This window comes from Balearica regulorum, chromosome 2 (assembly GCF_011004875.1).
Source record: "Balearica regulorum gibbericeps isolate bBalReg1 chromosome 2, bBalReg1.pri, whole genome shotgun sequence".
In the NCBI taxonomy this organism is placed as follows: domain Eukaryota; kingdom Metazoa; phylum Chordata; class Aves; order Gruiformes; family Gruidae; genus Balearica; species Balearica regulorum.
In genome coordinates this window covers 158016049-158031624 of record NC_046185.1, presented here as the reverse complement: position 1 = coordinate 158031624, position 15576 = coordinate 158016049, and the positions used below count along the sequence as shown (strand labels likewise).

General features: G+C 41.7%; 1 protein-coding gene across 3 annotated transcripts in view; it reads right to left on the bottom strand.

Moving 5' to 3' along the window:
* PTPRN2 (protein tyrosine phosphatase receptor type N2) overlaps positions 1 to 15576 on the bottom strand; it is a 674941-nt gene that overhangs the window by 48493 nt on the left and 610872 nt on the right. For all 3 annotated transcript variants that reach the window (XM_075746622.1, XM_075746624.1, XM_075746623.1), the window contains one exon: positions 7780 to 7853. In XM_075746622.1, coding sequence (XP_075602737.1) covers positions 7780 to 7853 — 74 coding nt within the window. The remainder of the gene's footprint in view (positions 1 to 7779; positions 7854 to 15576) is intronic.

The window sequence follows — 15576 nt, the reverse complement described above, 5'->3', positions numbered from 1 at the left end:
TTAATTCAAGGAGCAGAAAATTCACTGAGCAGAAAAAATAAAGAATCTAAGAAACAAAGCCATCAAGAGTAAATAGGATTAGTGTGTTACAATGAATGTTTTCGAACTGATGGGTGGTTTTCTTGGTTCTAAATCTTAGGACCCATTCTGCTGAAAAAGAAGATCTGCTGATAGGATTAACAAACAAACAAACTCATTCTAACCCTGAACTGGGCAAGACAAAACTTTGAACATAAAGAAAAGAGACCCATTTCAGCTCTCAGATGTGTGGGTGTGACCCAGTGACACTGAAGTCCGCGAGAGTTAACTTATACCCATGTAGCTGAAGGCAGAATTTGTCTCAATACACAATTCTGTTCTATAAGTAAAGATCTGAATAAGAACGAATGTGATTCACATTTGCATTAACAGGCATCTACTGAATTTATTCATAGCCTATCAAAATTTTCAGTGATGGTACATGTCAGCGTAAAAGAAGGCACCTCATAATTATGTGCAACATAAAAGAGGGAAGAACCATAAAAGAACAGATGTAAGTTATTCTAACAGAACAACAATATGATGAATGTTGCAAAAAGGAAGAGAATACTTTTATGTTTCTAATTTTCTGATGTATAATTAAGCCGGACTTAATATTAAAACTCTCCGTGACAACACAACACAGGTAAAATGAAGTCACTGAATCCATTTAGAATAAAAGCTGACTGACTTCTGATTCACCACCCATAGTTATAAAAAACCTTGACCAGGATGTCTATAGTACCATCATTTTATTCTGAACTTCATTGAGATGCTTCTCTGATCAGCAAATAACTCTTCACAACAAGCAATTGCTCACAACAAATTTCAACCTTGTTTTCTTTGCCTTTTGACAAAAGCAATTCTGATAGCAGGACATTTACAACTGGGTATTTTGAGATCAGGGAAAAACTAGCTTTCTTCAGGAAGCAGTATTAGCAAAAAAACCCTTAGGAACCATTTCAAAATGGGAACCTTTTTTTGTCTTTGTAAGAATTCAGACACTGAACTAAACACAGCTGAAAACAACAGCAAATGTGATTAAGCAAAGTCAGGCTTAAAGGGGTTTTTTGCTCCATTATGGTTGAAATAATTTCTGTTGTTGTTTTGTTTTGAATCCCATAGAGATCTGTAGGATTTAATCATGTGCTTAAATGTTTTCCTATGCTGGAACTAAAAATCCTAGCTTAGAAAAATTGACCTGCACCGAAGAGGACTGGCTGCTCCCAGTGGAAACTGTTGCAGGCTGCATCCACTTGAAAATGATGTCACTTGTCTCACAGGCGAGAGCCTGACTTGGAAATGTAACCAACAGTGAATACACCAAACTTCAGAAAAATAATAATTTACTTTTAATTTCTTCTTAAACTAAATTCTTTTGTAGGTAGACATGCCAGAAAACAAAGGCAGAAGAAATCAAGGATGATGCAAATAGCGCTGTCATGGAGGAAATGCTTCTCAACATTCAGCTGATAAATCAGGAATAGGCCAATCTTGGCATTTCAGCATTAATCAACCTCTGTCACAAAGGTGCTGTTGGAACGTGGCAAACATTACAATAAGCACAGAGTAGTGAAGTGTATCAGCAGTTTAACAATAATTCAAAAGACAATTACAATTATTACATTCCAAGCACATTGTGTTGCACAGAAAACAATTATGAGCAGAAACTCTTCTTGCTTGGAGCAAACAGAAGATGGCAGAAAGTCCTATCACACTATTAAATGATCTTTAACTGAACAAAAATAAGAGCAAAGATTAAACTAATTAAATGAAATTCCTGGTTTCATCAATTTTCTATTATATGTACTGTTTTAAAGGCCACATATTTCAAGAAAAGTGTGAAAAATCAGTACTCCGGTCACATTCAATTTAATGTGAGTAGGCAACTGCAAGGGACAGTTCTTGAATGTTTTTGTTACGTTCTTTTTTCATTCTCTCAAGGTCACAAAGAACATCAACAGCATCTTAATCTATCAAAGTTAACAAAAGTTTGAATAAAGAAATAAAGTCAGTAATGGGGTTTAAACTAACTAATCAAGGACCAAGTAAAAGGCTTTTTTTTTATGTCAGTAGTCATTATCTTCTTTCAAGGATCCCTCAGATTTCTCACTTCACGAAAATAAAACAGCAAATGTATTCTCCAGAGAAGAATAGAGAACAGCAGGCTTCATACTATCAGGTATTAAAACAAAAAATTGACTGTTTGCTAACATTTTACATCGGAACAACCTTCAGAAATCACCCTAATAGTAATTCTTCAAAAAGAACAAGTTTTTTCCCTCTATGTCCCCATCAAAGCACAAAGTTCACAAGGCTGACATCAGAACTGGATCGAACAGCCATTTTTGGAAAGAAAAAGCTGCAATTATTACAACTGTTCTGCTATGGTGGAATTCTCGTTTTCTGCTGCAGTACAACAAAGGCAAGTCGGGTGAGAATGTTTCAATCTAGTTTTCCGTGATTTTGTATTAGGGAAAGAAAGGGATCAAGGATTACCACGACTGACCGTGCAATCGACTGTGGTGATTTCCATCACTACCAATACCAAATCTGAATGGAAACAAAAAGGAGGAGCATTCAGATTTCTTGGCGGAAAAGAAAAACTACAGAAAACTTTAGTGGCACGACTTGTGTTTTTCTACCGGGCTTTGTAATATATGTTGACTTACGGTACCTTAAAGTAGGAAAATATATAAAGACCACAGGATCACAATTAGTTGCACCTTTTTTAAATTAATATCAGACCACAATTCCACCTTTGCTTTACTAGAGAATAAAAGCTACTCGCTTAGTTTTTCCTTCAAGAGTTCTACTATGCAGTTGCCTTATTGTAGGACTTTGCAAGGATTCCCTGAAGAACTCTGAATTTTGCTGAGTTTTTAGATAGAGATCGTGCTGCTGCATGATTTCACTGATAAGGCTGATAAAATACAGCAAAATCAATACATTCTGAGAGTAAATCCTCAAATTTATTGTATTTGGACTTGAGAGTGGTACATACAGATTCTTGTTAAGTAGTCTTCTAAAACTATAAACTGAAGTAAAAGTGTCAATAGGCACCAATGACCATTTCGAAATCTCGTGTAAATGATACACCGATTCGTTCCTCCCCTTTACCTTCCCTCTCAGCTTGTCAGATCCTTACTTTCCACACAGAAAGATGCTGCGTAAGATGTGGTCTCAGTCATACCATATTTACCTTGATCTAAATCCTCTGAGTCCAGCTGAAATATTCCTAAGTCATATGAGATCAGAATGAGATCCAGTGTAGACTAAGTATGACAGAAAGAAAGTTGAACTCTGATTAACACCTTAAAAATTTGCATGGATTCAAACTGCTGGGTAGTTTCCAGATTTAATATGTTTATAATACCAATAAAATCTACTTTCATATATGCATTTATTACACAGAGTAGAGACAGTAACTAAAAGTAAAAAAAAAAAATTTGTTTATGTAAAAGAAAGCATATCCAGCAAATGCAGATGAACTTTGTAATCACATTCATCTCAGCTTTAAAATGAAAAAGGTAGGCTAGTCCTCATCTTCATGTTTGAATTAAAATTTAAAACACTTTTTAAATCCTTCCTTTAAAACCCCTAATGGAATGAAAGAAGTAAATCTGGTTGTGAATGCCATTATGAATTTCAGAGTCTATTCTTGGTGATGAAATTTGTATGCTGTGTTTGAACAAACTGTCATGCTAATGACATTCCTCAGTCTGGTGTCTTCAATAATAAGCAAACTGAGTTTTTAAATGTAGTTGATGGGATTTTTTCTCTCTCAGACACCCTATGAGGAAAAACAGAATTCCCATTTACTTTCATGACCTCTGATTTAAAAGCAAAGATTGCACATTATTTACTACTGGATGATTTTCCCGAAATTTAATGAGGACTAAGTACAAATATGACAGATGTAATTATCACAGTTTTATTCTGCACAGTCAGGGTCTCCTTGTGCTGTAATTGCAAGCCTTTCATTCAGCTGCCGATAGCAGAGTTATTATCATAGTACTTTATGTTATTTCAGAGAGGAGGGAAACAGATTTCTACCCCACTTTTACCCTGCAAATTCTCCTAAGGACTCATTTTGCCTGGCCTCACGCTACAATGAAGTTAAAGACCTACGGGAAGAACTTGGACTAAATCTCTGCTGATTCTCCTTACCCACTCCCAGCCGTGGTGAGGCCATCAATCTAACCCCAGTTTTCATAACATATTGGATGGAAAGGAGGTCTTGAGGGGGGTAGCATTTTTTAAAAGGAAGAAACATGTGGGCAGGTGGCCAGCTCATTGTCTAGCGCAGGGATTTTTTTACGGTGTACTGCTGCACTCATTTAGACTTAAGTTAAGGTTGAGCGAGCCCCAGCTGGAGACTGGACCACTGACCCAGAAGCTGGAGATACCCAGCGACATGTACACGACTGGAAGCCTCCCTTTCCGAAGCTCAAATGTAATTACTTTATTTTATACTCTTCCTTCACCAGACAGCTCACACGCGCAGAGAGGAACAATCCTCTTCCAGTCAGTTCAGACCATACTGATCCCGTGCTATTAATGCCCATCTTGCAGCTACAATGCTCGCTCCTAACCCAAGCGCTGCAAGGCGCAAACGCACCAGGAACATCACTGTATTGACATGATAATTACTGAGGTTATTTAAGTTGAAAGGCAACAGTCTGAAGGAAAGAAATGGCAGGATTTTTGCAAGAGCGAATAAAGGCAGACTTACTGGTACTCCACATCCACTGTACGCTTACAAAGACGTTGATTAAATGTGTGTCTGCTAACAGAAAAGATCTCAAATAAACAGCAGTGGTAATAGCATGTGTGCCCAGCTCAGGCTGCAAGAGCTGTACAGCCACAGAAAATATTGAAGGATCAAGTGCCCAATATAATATTCCAGTAGGCTTCTGAGGTGGGGAGAACAGAGACTGAATGTCTCTGCCACTGCTATATTCTACCTCTTCATACGAAAACTACACCAGATTAACAAATACATTTATGCTAACCTGAAGATATTTAATTTGTCTTTAAATGAAACAGTTTGCAGGGAAACTTTCCAAAGTATGGGCTTGGAAAGTAGTGGTTTCCTCCTACCAACCTCCCACTGCATCACCTTCAGGAAACACACATTTTCTCTGTTGCTTTCAAAAAACAGCAAAATGCTGTTGACTTAGTGAAACAAACTCACAAAACCATCCGGAGCATCTCTTTCCTTGGAATAACAGGTCACCTACCCAAGTGTGGGCTGTGGCACTCCTTCCCACACAGTAGGGTCCCTATCCTACCACAATGAAGAGGAACTCAAGAGTTTCTCTTGGCAGTATTTCATGGCTATGCAAGATACTGGGTGCTTGTCCCACCCCGATGAAACACTTGTGCACCCACTTATCTCTGAGCCTAGAAATATTTCTGTAAGAGATATAGAGACAACCGTAAGAATTTTGCTTCATCGGTGTAACTTGTTTTATTGGATAAAACTCCTGAGTTTGGGAAAGCTACAAAAAAGAAATACCTTCTAACTTTTCAGAAGAAAACACCCTTAAGTGCTGGATGGAAAAGCAAGATTACAAGTCCCTGTAAAACCGTAAGAGTTAAAGCTGTGGAAGCAGCCTCTGCCTGCACTAGCTTTGGGCACCCTGACAAAGAAAATCTCTTCCCAGTTACGCCCATGGGATACCTTGGTTCTGCCTCTCCACCCCAACACTACCTAATCTAATATTTTTCTCATCAGTGTAATTAATTACCAGAATTACAATTGCAACAGACATATACACACATGCGAGAATTTATCCCCCCCCCCCCCAAACAAATCTGCATACTAAACCCAGTTAAGCTGTGTCTACACAGACTTTGGGGCAGGTTGCAGAAGCCCATCTTAGTTATTTGGTAAAAACACCACATTTGTACTGCTGCCAATGCTGAACGTGGCTTAGCACTGTCTACACGTGCTATAATTCCACTTCTGCACCGTGCTGTAGTCATGCGAATTACAATCAAGCTCTTACAAGAATACAATATCTCACTTCCAGTTAACACCTCCCACTCCGGTGCTTGCCACAAAACCTCTCAGCTTCTACTATCAAATTATGGCTTGACCAAACTTAACTCACTGAATGTGCCCTGAAGACAGGCAAAAAGAGCACTGGGGCTCTGGAGCTGGGCCACTGTGCATGATTTTATAAGCAGGATACGTATTCCTTGGAATGCCAAGTTACTCTGATGATGTACTGATCCTGGGGCCAGCTAAGCTTGGTCTAGTCAGAGACATACTTAAAAGTAGTCCAAAACCTGCTCTAACCTGTGCACATCTGCTCTGTCTTCTAAAATGCCAGCAGGTAATCCCTGAAGTGAGCTGGTGCTTTGGTTTACCCTCCACCCTAAGCCAAAGACAAAACCATCCTGAAGATGTTTGTTGGGTTCAGTTTATTTTTTAACTCTTCGGATCAAACTTTTTTTCAAGGAAATTAAGCTTTGAACTCTGCTGAAAGTAACAAAAACAAAGCTCAGAGAACAGTTTCTATGTAGCTGTGGGGTTTTTTTAAAGAAAAAAAGTATTGTCAACAACATTGGAAGGAAGCAGCCTGTAATTTCATGCTGTTGCAAATTGTCAGCTGCCTTGCCCACACAAAGTGATTTAACTGGGGGAGTGATACTCCTCAGGAAAATGAGCCAGTACTGGCTTACACAGCCCACTGCAGCGAGATCTAATTCCCCATCCTAAATTCTTTCTCCTAAAGTTTCCCTATAATAACATTTTAGTGCCTAATTAATGTGAATAAGAACCGTGAGTAAAAGCGACTCCAATACTAGCAGCCTCACAGAGGTTAAGGACACCGTGCCTTTTTCCCCATTCAGACGGGTATCATGACGCCACCACTGAGAAGGCACGACGGAGTAATGCTACTGGCTCTATCATACCTGTTTTGTGTCTAAAAAGCGAGACCCTTTCTCCCTGTCACCTCTCACAGACAAGAAGGGATTCACATTCAGCTTGCGTAGGCTGAGCAAAGACAGCTGGGCCATGCTGGAGTATTTGGAGCCAGAAATCGGACTGACCTATTTTGCAGTTTGAATGAATACACGAGTGGTAAGGGATCTTGTTCTTGCTTTCAAAAGAGCAAGCTTAGAGAAGAACTAGGAGAGCTACAGAACCACGGAGCTACGCATCTGTAAGGCAACAGAGGAAGAAAGGGAGGAGGAAATGCCACATCCTGATGCAGAAGTTGTTCAGAAGTCTGTGGAGCTCAGCTCTCCATGCCTATAGAAACCATTCCTCCTATGACTGGAGCTAGCAGGACAAAGCAAAAAAGAACAAGCAAGTTTTACCTCCTCAGAGAAGGAAAAGCTCTGCTAAGGGCATATCATTGAATTTGATAATCCGTAAATAACATCACAGAACGGTAGGGGTTCGAAGAGACCTCTGGAGATCATCTAGTCCAACCCTTCTACTAAAGCATGTTCACTTAGAGCAGGTGAGAGTACAGAAAACCTGATAGTATTACAAAGTAGAACGACAACTATCTACTGACTTTGCTTTCTTAGTACATAAACTTCAAGGGTATTGCATGCACATGCAGAAGATTTATTTCTCTTCAGTTTGAAAGGACAGCCTGAAACATCAGAATTGTGAGGCACTCACAACCTGAGGTTGCGCACCCTGAGCAGTGAGGTGCCTCAAGTTAGCATATTTTAACAAGAAGGAAAGACAGGGACTGACTATTTGGGTTATTTCTCATAGGTTACCATACTTACAATTGGGCTAGCATTGATGTAGTCTGAATTGTCGTGGCTATTTTCACCTTTCAGACATATCCTGGAATGATCATCTGCAAAGGAGAAAATAAGAGAACAAAGTTTCTATACAAGTATTCTACCCATTTTAAGTTAAACAATTCAAACTCAGATTAATGTGTATTTCAAGACAAGCAAATGGTAAATATCAGAAATGATATTTCCTTCTGACTCCCAACCTAGCACAGCCTTGATACAGCTACAACGTCACAGCCCGACTCAGGAATGAAGCACTAAGATATTTCGGAGGCTGAGCATCAGAAAGCAGGTCTTCATGAGATGCATCATAACGTGCCACAACCTCTCATAGGAAAAAGGGGAATCTCTACTGCTCAGGGAGTTTAGGATTTAAACTAGGCAAGTAAGTAGAAAAAAACCCGTATTGTAGAAAACACTCCTTTGTTTGCAGGGTCATGGAAAAAGTAAGGTGATGGACATTGTCCATCTGGCTGCTCTATAAAACGAACAGCAGGAACATCGAAGTACAGTTGAGAGCTGGACAGTAAGTTAATCTGTCCCGATCAAAGACCAGCGCCGTTGGTGCTACGCCAGTGACGTGGGCACACGATACGACGTGGAGATGATTGTGGGAGAGAGGAAATGCCAGTAACAACTGCACCTAAAAGCACGACTGGAGCACATACTGGTATCTTACACTGCTGTAATGAAATGTAGCTAGTTCAGACACCACTAGTAGAGAAAACAGCAGCTCTGGACATAGGAGACTTACTCATGTTGTTTGCCCACCGTCAAGATTCTTTTAACACTTTTTAACTTGCATTTTTACTGGTGCTAGCTCAATTATGTTTAGAGCTGGTACAGCCCAAACTCTAGTGGTTTTTTTTTTTCACTTCAGGACATAAGAAATGGATGGGGTTTATTTCTCTGTATTTAGACAGTGACAATGCAGAAGTCTGCATCTCTTCCAGTCACCTAGACTCACTTTCTGCTAAGAGAAAAGAAATATTTCTATGTCATGAATCATCTCATCCTGATTTAGCTGTCTCGAACAGGCCGAATTGCACTTGAGAAGTGTCCATTTCTTTATATTGACTAAAGAAAGAAAGACCAAACCACATGGAGATAATTTATGTGAGGGATGTCTAAGTCTTTCCATAGGAATCTCAAACCACCTGCTACAAAACCAGCACGATTTACACTTCTTGGCAAACCCACCCTGCACAGTATATTGTGGTGAGAGGTTGTGGAGCTCTGTAACCCTCTACAGCTGAACATGGACACTGATGTTTTGAGAGGATCTTTCCACCAATTATTCAAATAGACAAAATAAAAGTACAGGAATACACCCTGTCCCTCTTTGTATCTTGTCTAGTGACCCGTGACACCATTCTTAACAGCAGAATTACAAGTTCGCTTTTTAAACTATTAAGTACCAACCATTATTTTAATAATACAAAACAATAAATGAATTATCAAACTTTGTAAGTACCACACAGAAAGTAGAGACAGAGGGTTTGGGCTCTGCTTAGGTTTATTCCCCAGTCACGATAGTTCAATATGTGAGCAAGACACAGGGGTGCTTGTGTGAGTGTTGTTTGTAGCAGTCACTCAATCTCATCAGCAATATTTAACCCACCAATGCAAACAACCTTCTCCTGGAATAAGATTAGAGGTGAACAAGTCGTGTCAAATGAATGAAGAGCCATTCTTTACTATTCATATAAAATTATTTCTGTTGATAAGTTTTCAACACAATAGAAGGATGAAGAAGACGAGAAGGGGAATGTGTTCATGCACATTATTCACTTCCACTGTACTCTGGCACCACTGCACAAAAAAATCCAAAACATAAAAATGAGCTTGTGGCATCTGAGATCTTGGGGCTATCCAAGATTTTTGATAGGAAGCTTTACAATGAGCATCGTCACAGAGTGTTTGAAGTACAGCTCTGAAACCTTTTGGCTATGCAGGAGATGTGCAGGTTACACACACTAAATGTGGTCTCTTGCATATCTTAGGCTAAGTAAGCACTCAGGATAAGCCCCCTTCATTGGACAGCAAAAGTGTTTGAACTAATCACCAAAGAAAATGTGTGAAATGTTTTCAAATGGAGGAGGGAGAGAGAGCAGACAGTGATTCATCAGTGTTTAGCAAACGGATGTCAGCGTTACAGTGTGACTCTCCAATAAAAGTCAAGTGTCAGTTCATATAAAAGAAGCCCTTGGGGAGCACCACCAACCAGGAGCACGGCCAGCAGGGCGGGCAAACAGGACGTGGTGCGCCAGCGAGGGCACGGTGCGGCACTTTGTGCGGCAGTTCGCTCGGAAGGGCATGCAGGGAGGGTGCTGGAGCTCTACCAGCTCCACCAGGGAGCAATGGTGTCCACCCGGCAGAAAGCCATGGCCTCTCTCAGCTCTGCACCAACCACGACCAACACAGCTTCCCAGACTGAGCTTCGGTGGGGAGATGCTGCCACCCAGGTGGGATAGGGGGCAATGGCGACAAGTTTCTGCCCAGCGCAGCAGAGCGTCTGCCCTGTGACTACCCCACCTTCCCAGGTGCCATGGCATAACAGGTATGACGTTCTGCCAGTGGAACCCAATAATAACGAGTATGATGGTTCATCTAGTTTGGAGGCGTCACTGAGGTTAAGATGGCCTATGCCCTGTGTCAAAACTGCTTCCTACCATACAGAAACAAAGTCAGATCATTGTCATAGGAGACTCCTGAAGGGAACAGAAAGGCTGATATGCAGACCTGAGGCACTTCTTGTGGGTCCATAAGAGTGCTGCAATGGAAGGCTATACACTCTTCAGGAGGGATAGGCAAGGAAGGAGAGGCAGAGGGGTAGCTCTGTATGTTAGGGAGTGTTTTGATGGTCTCGAGCTTAATGGTGGTGATTGTAAGGTTGAGTGTTTATGGGTAAGAATCAGAGGGAAGGTCAACAATGCAGATATCATGGTGGGAGTCTGTTACAGATCACTCAACCAGGATGAAGAGGTAAACAAAATGTTGCATAAGCAGCTGGGAGAAGTCTCACAATTGCTAGCCCTTGTTCTCGTGGGGGACATCACCTTACCAGATGACTGCTGGAAATATAATACAGCAGAGAGGAAACAGTCCAGGAGCTTCCTGGAGTGTGTGGAAGATAACTTCCTGACACAGGTGGTGAGTGAGCCAACTAGGGAAGGTGTCCCACTGCAGCTGCTGTTTGTGAACAGAGGATTTGTGGGTGATGTGATGGTTGGAGGCAGTCTTGGGCATAGCAATCATGAAATGATAGAGTTTAATTCTTGAAGGAGGGGGGGTCAGCAGCACTGCTACCTTGGACTTACGAAGGGCAGACTTTGACCTGTTTAGGAGATTGGTTGATAGAGTCCCCTGGGAGGCAGTTCTGAAGGGCAAAGGGGTCCAGGAAAGCTGGACATTCTTCAAAAAGGAAATCTTAAAGGCACAGGAGCAGGCTGTCCCCATGTGCTGAAAGATGAGCTGGCAGGGAAGAAGACTCTCCTGGCTGAAGACAGAGCTTTGGCTGGAACTCAGGAAAAAAAGGAGAGTTTACAGCCTTTCGAAGAATAGGCAGGCAACTCAGGAGGACTACAACGATGTCAAGAGGTTATGAAGGAAGAAAATCAGAAGAGCCAGAGGCCAGCTAGAACTTAATCTGGCTACTGCCGTAAAAGATGATAAAAAATGTTTCTATAACTACATTAGCAACAAAAGGAGGGCTAAGGAGAATCTCCATCCTTTATTGGATGTGCGGGGAAACATAGTGATAGATGATGAGGAAAAGACTGAGGTACTTAATGCCTTCTTTGCCTCAATCTTTAGCAGTAAGACCAGCTGTTCTCCAGGTACCCAGTCCCTGAGCTGGAAGACAGGGACAGGGAGCAGAATGAAGCCCCCATAATCCAAGGGGAAATGGTCAGCGACCTGCTACACCACTTAGACACGACAAGTCTATGGGGCCAGATGGGATTCACCCAAGGGTGCTGAGTGAGCTGGTGGAAGTGCTCACCAAGCCACTTGCCATCATTTACCAGCAGTCCTGGCTAAGTGAGGAGGTCCCAGCTGAATGGAGGTTAGCCAATGTGGTGCCCATCTACTAGAAGGGCCAGAAGGAGGATCTGGAGAACTACAACCCTGTCAGTCTGACCTCAGTGCCAGGGAAGGTTATGGAGCAGATCTTTAGTGCCATTGCACAGCATGTGTAGGACAACCAGGTGATCAAGCCCAGTCAGCATGGGTTCATGAAAGGCACGTCCTGCTTGACTAACCCGATCTCCTTCTATAATAAGGTGACCCACTTGGTGGATGAGGGAAAGGCTGTGGATGTTGTTTACCCAGAGTTAGTAAAGCCTTTGACACCATTTCCCACAGGATTCTCCTGGGGAAACTGGCTGCTCACGGCTTGGATGGGCGTATTCTTTGCTGGGTAAAAAATGGGCTGGATGATCGGGCCCAAAGAGTGGTTATGAATGGAGTTAAATCCAGTTGGCAGCTGGTCATGAGTGGTGTTCCCCAAGGTTAAGTACTGGGGCCAGTTCTGTTTAATACAGAATCATAGAATGGCCTGATTTGGGAAGGGAACTTAAAGACCATCTAGTTCCAAGCCCCCTGCCATGGACAGGGACACTGTCCATTAGACCACGTTGCCCAAAGCCCCATCCAACCTGATCCTGAACGCTTCCAGTGATGGGACATCCTGAACTTCATTATCTTTATCAATATCTTTATTTTCAATTATCTTTATCATAATATCTTTATCAATGATCTGGACAAGGTGATTGAGTGCACCCTCAGTAGGTTTGCAGATGACACCAACTTGGGCGGGAGTGTTGATCTGCTTGAGGGTAGGAAGGCACTGCAGACGGATCTGGACAGGCTGGATCCATGGGCTGACGACAACTGTGTGAGGTTCCACAAGACTCAGCGCCAGGTCCTGCACTTGGGTCACAACAACCCCATGCAGCACTACAGGCTTGGGGAAGAGTGGCTGGAAAGCTGCCTGGCAGAAGAGGACCTAGGGGTGTTGGTCAATAGCTGGCTGAATATGAACCAGCAGTGTGCCCAGGTGGCCAACAGCATCCTGGCTTGTATCAGAAATAGTGTGGCCAGCAGGAGCAGGGAAGTGATCGTCTCCCCTCACCATTGGTGAGGCCACACCTCGAGTACGGTGTCCAGTTTGGGGTCCCTCACTACAAAAATGACATTGAGGTGCTGGAGCGTGTCCAGAGAAGAGCAACGAAGCTGGTGAAGGGTCTGGAGCACAAGTCTGATGAGGAGCAGCTGAGGGAACTGGGGTTGGTTAACCTGGAGAAAAGGAGGCTGAGGGGAGACCTTATCGTTCTCTACAACTACCTGAAAGGAGGTTGTAGCCAGGTGGGTGTTGGTCTCTTCTCCAAAGTCACAAGTGATAAGACAAGAGGAAATGGTGTCAAGTTGTGTCAGGGGAGGTTTAGACTGGATGTTAGGGAAAATGTCTTCACTGAAAGGGTTGTCAAGCATTGGAACAGGCTGCCCAGGCAAGTGGTTGAGTCATGATCCCTGGAGGTGTTTAAAAGACACGTAGACGTGATGCTTAGGTGCTTAGGGACATGGTTTAGTAATAGACTTGGCAGTGCAAGGACTTGATGATCTTAAAGGTCTTTTCCAACTTAAACGATTCTATGATTCTATCAGCAACTTCAGGATCTTTTTTTTTTTTTTTTTTAATAATGTTTTATCCAGCCCCTATGATTTAGTGTGCCGTATCTTTATCCTGCTGTCTTGGAGGATTTATCAGAGGGTGAGACATGTTAAGGCTTTAGTAGTGAAAAGGCAATGAGACTTCATATTTGTGCTCAGAAAAAAAAAAAAAAGTGTGTAAAAAAGGTTGTATGTATGTTTTCTGCATATATCAAGAGTTTGTACCCATGTGAGCTTCAGTGGCAGCATCAAGTGTTCATATTGACAATGAACAGATTGTGCTTGTCTGTGCCTGGTATCACCTCAAAGCTTCTAGGAACTAGCATAATAGCTCTTCAGAAACAGGCAGAAAAAGAAGAAAAAAGAAAAAGAATACCATGGACACCAGTTTCTTATGCCAAAATAAGGAACTATGGGGAAAATGCCGACTGTGCAAGTTTTTTTTTTTTGTAAACTGCATATTGATTATGTTAGAAGCAAGGAGAGAGAAGCAGGAGAAGCAGGAAATAAAAGGAAGGAAGGGGATGACAGAAAAGGAAGATATATAAGATCAATCTAAAACATGGGAAAGAAAGATGAAAGAAGAAATAGGAGAGGAGAGGGACAGTAATAAGGAAGTGAGAAAAAAGACAAATGCTACTGCAATCTGGCCAAGCTACTCGTCATCATTTCAAATATCTACAATAGCTACTGCTGAATGCTGAACTACTTTGCATTTCTATTGCTCCAGCCAAGCCACAGCTGAAAGAAAAGCAAAACGAATAGATGGATATGTGTGGCAGAGAGGGGCTTCCTAAACCAGAAGCTAGCACTAACCTATAGCCGTGAAATACAGCACAATGTTGGATTTTATATACACCTAAAATATAAAGTATAAATTATAAAGCATAAAAGCTAGAGGATAAAGGATAAAATATAAAGCGAACACACATGAGTTTGCAATATATACAAACTTAATTTATAGACTGAGAAACCTAAGTTTTGGAGTCTACTTACAGATATCTTCATGTGGACTAGGTTACAGTTAATGATGTTTGATTTAATTGGCTAAATATGAACACGTCATACCATGTGAGAAACTGTAGATGAGACATTGCACAAAGACAACAGATATGACACAAGACCTAAAGACTTGCATCCTTTTGGCCCAGCACCTGAAAGCTCACATGGGATATCCGAGAGCATCCTACAGCTATTCATTTCACTGTAAACCAAAAACCTACTAGCTCTCTTGATGCCACTGCACTGATTAGCTCTTCATGGGCTGTAATGGGTGCTTTGACACCTGGCTCACATGGAGGCAGCTACATGGAAACATTTACATTTAGGCATCTTAATGTACAATTTCACAGAATCCTGCCCAGAGAATTTGATTCAATGCCTCACTGTAGGTTTCTAGTGGTATCTGAGGTGCCCTAAGGACACTCAGGCTAGGAGGGCACAGGTCCCCCATAGAGCCTGTGTTATACCTACTAGCTCTGCGTGGGTACCTTGAATACTTTAGGCATCTCAAACAGCATTAGATTCCTGCGTTTAAACAACTGAGTTGAGTGCAAAATGTCCTATCTGGATTCTTTAAATGGTGACCAATAGTACAGTAGTATGCCATCTCGTAGTCTTTTTATCTCACAGTGGCCCTGCAACTTAATGAAGATACATTACTGTTTTGTTTTTCAGATGAGGATTGCAAGTTTGGAAAAATAAGACTCACATCTTACCTAATTCCTATCTTCTGTTTGCTTTTAGTCAGATACTTCTGAGGGAACAGAACCAACAGACTGGACACAAGGAGTACGGGTGACTTTGGGCTGTCTGAATCCGGGCATCACAGAGCAGAGCGAATCTCACAACAATCAACCTAGCACATTCTCCCCGGACCATCATTCTCTTCTGTCTAGATTTAGACTGATTTTTTGTTCCATACAAAGCACTACACAGAACTACACTGAAGTAAGAAAGTGAAGAACTACTGAGGAGGAAAAGTGGAGCAGTCTGAAGACTGTGAATAACCTTAATTTGTTGATTATCATTATTTTTCCCATAGATTATTTGCACAAAATGGAACTCTTCTTAGATCTGAACTGAAATCAAATTGATTTATTCCAGAGC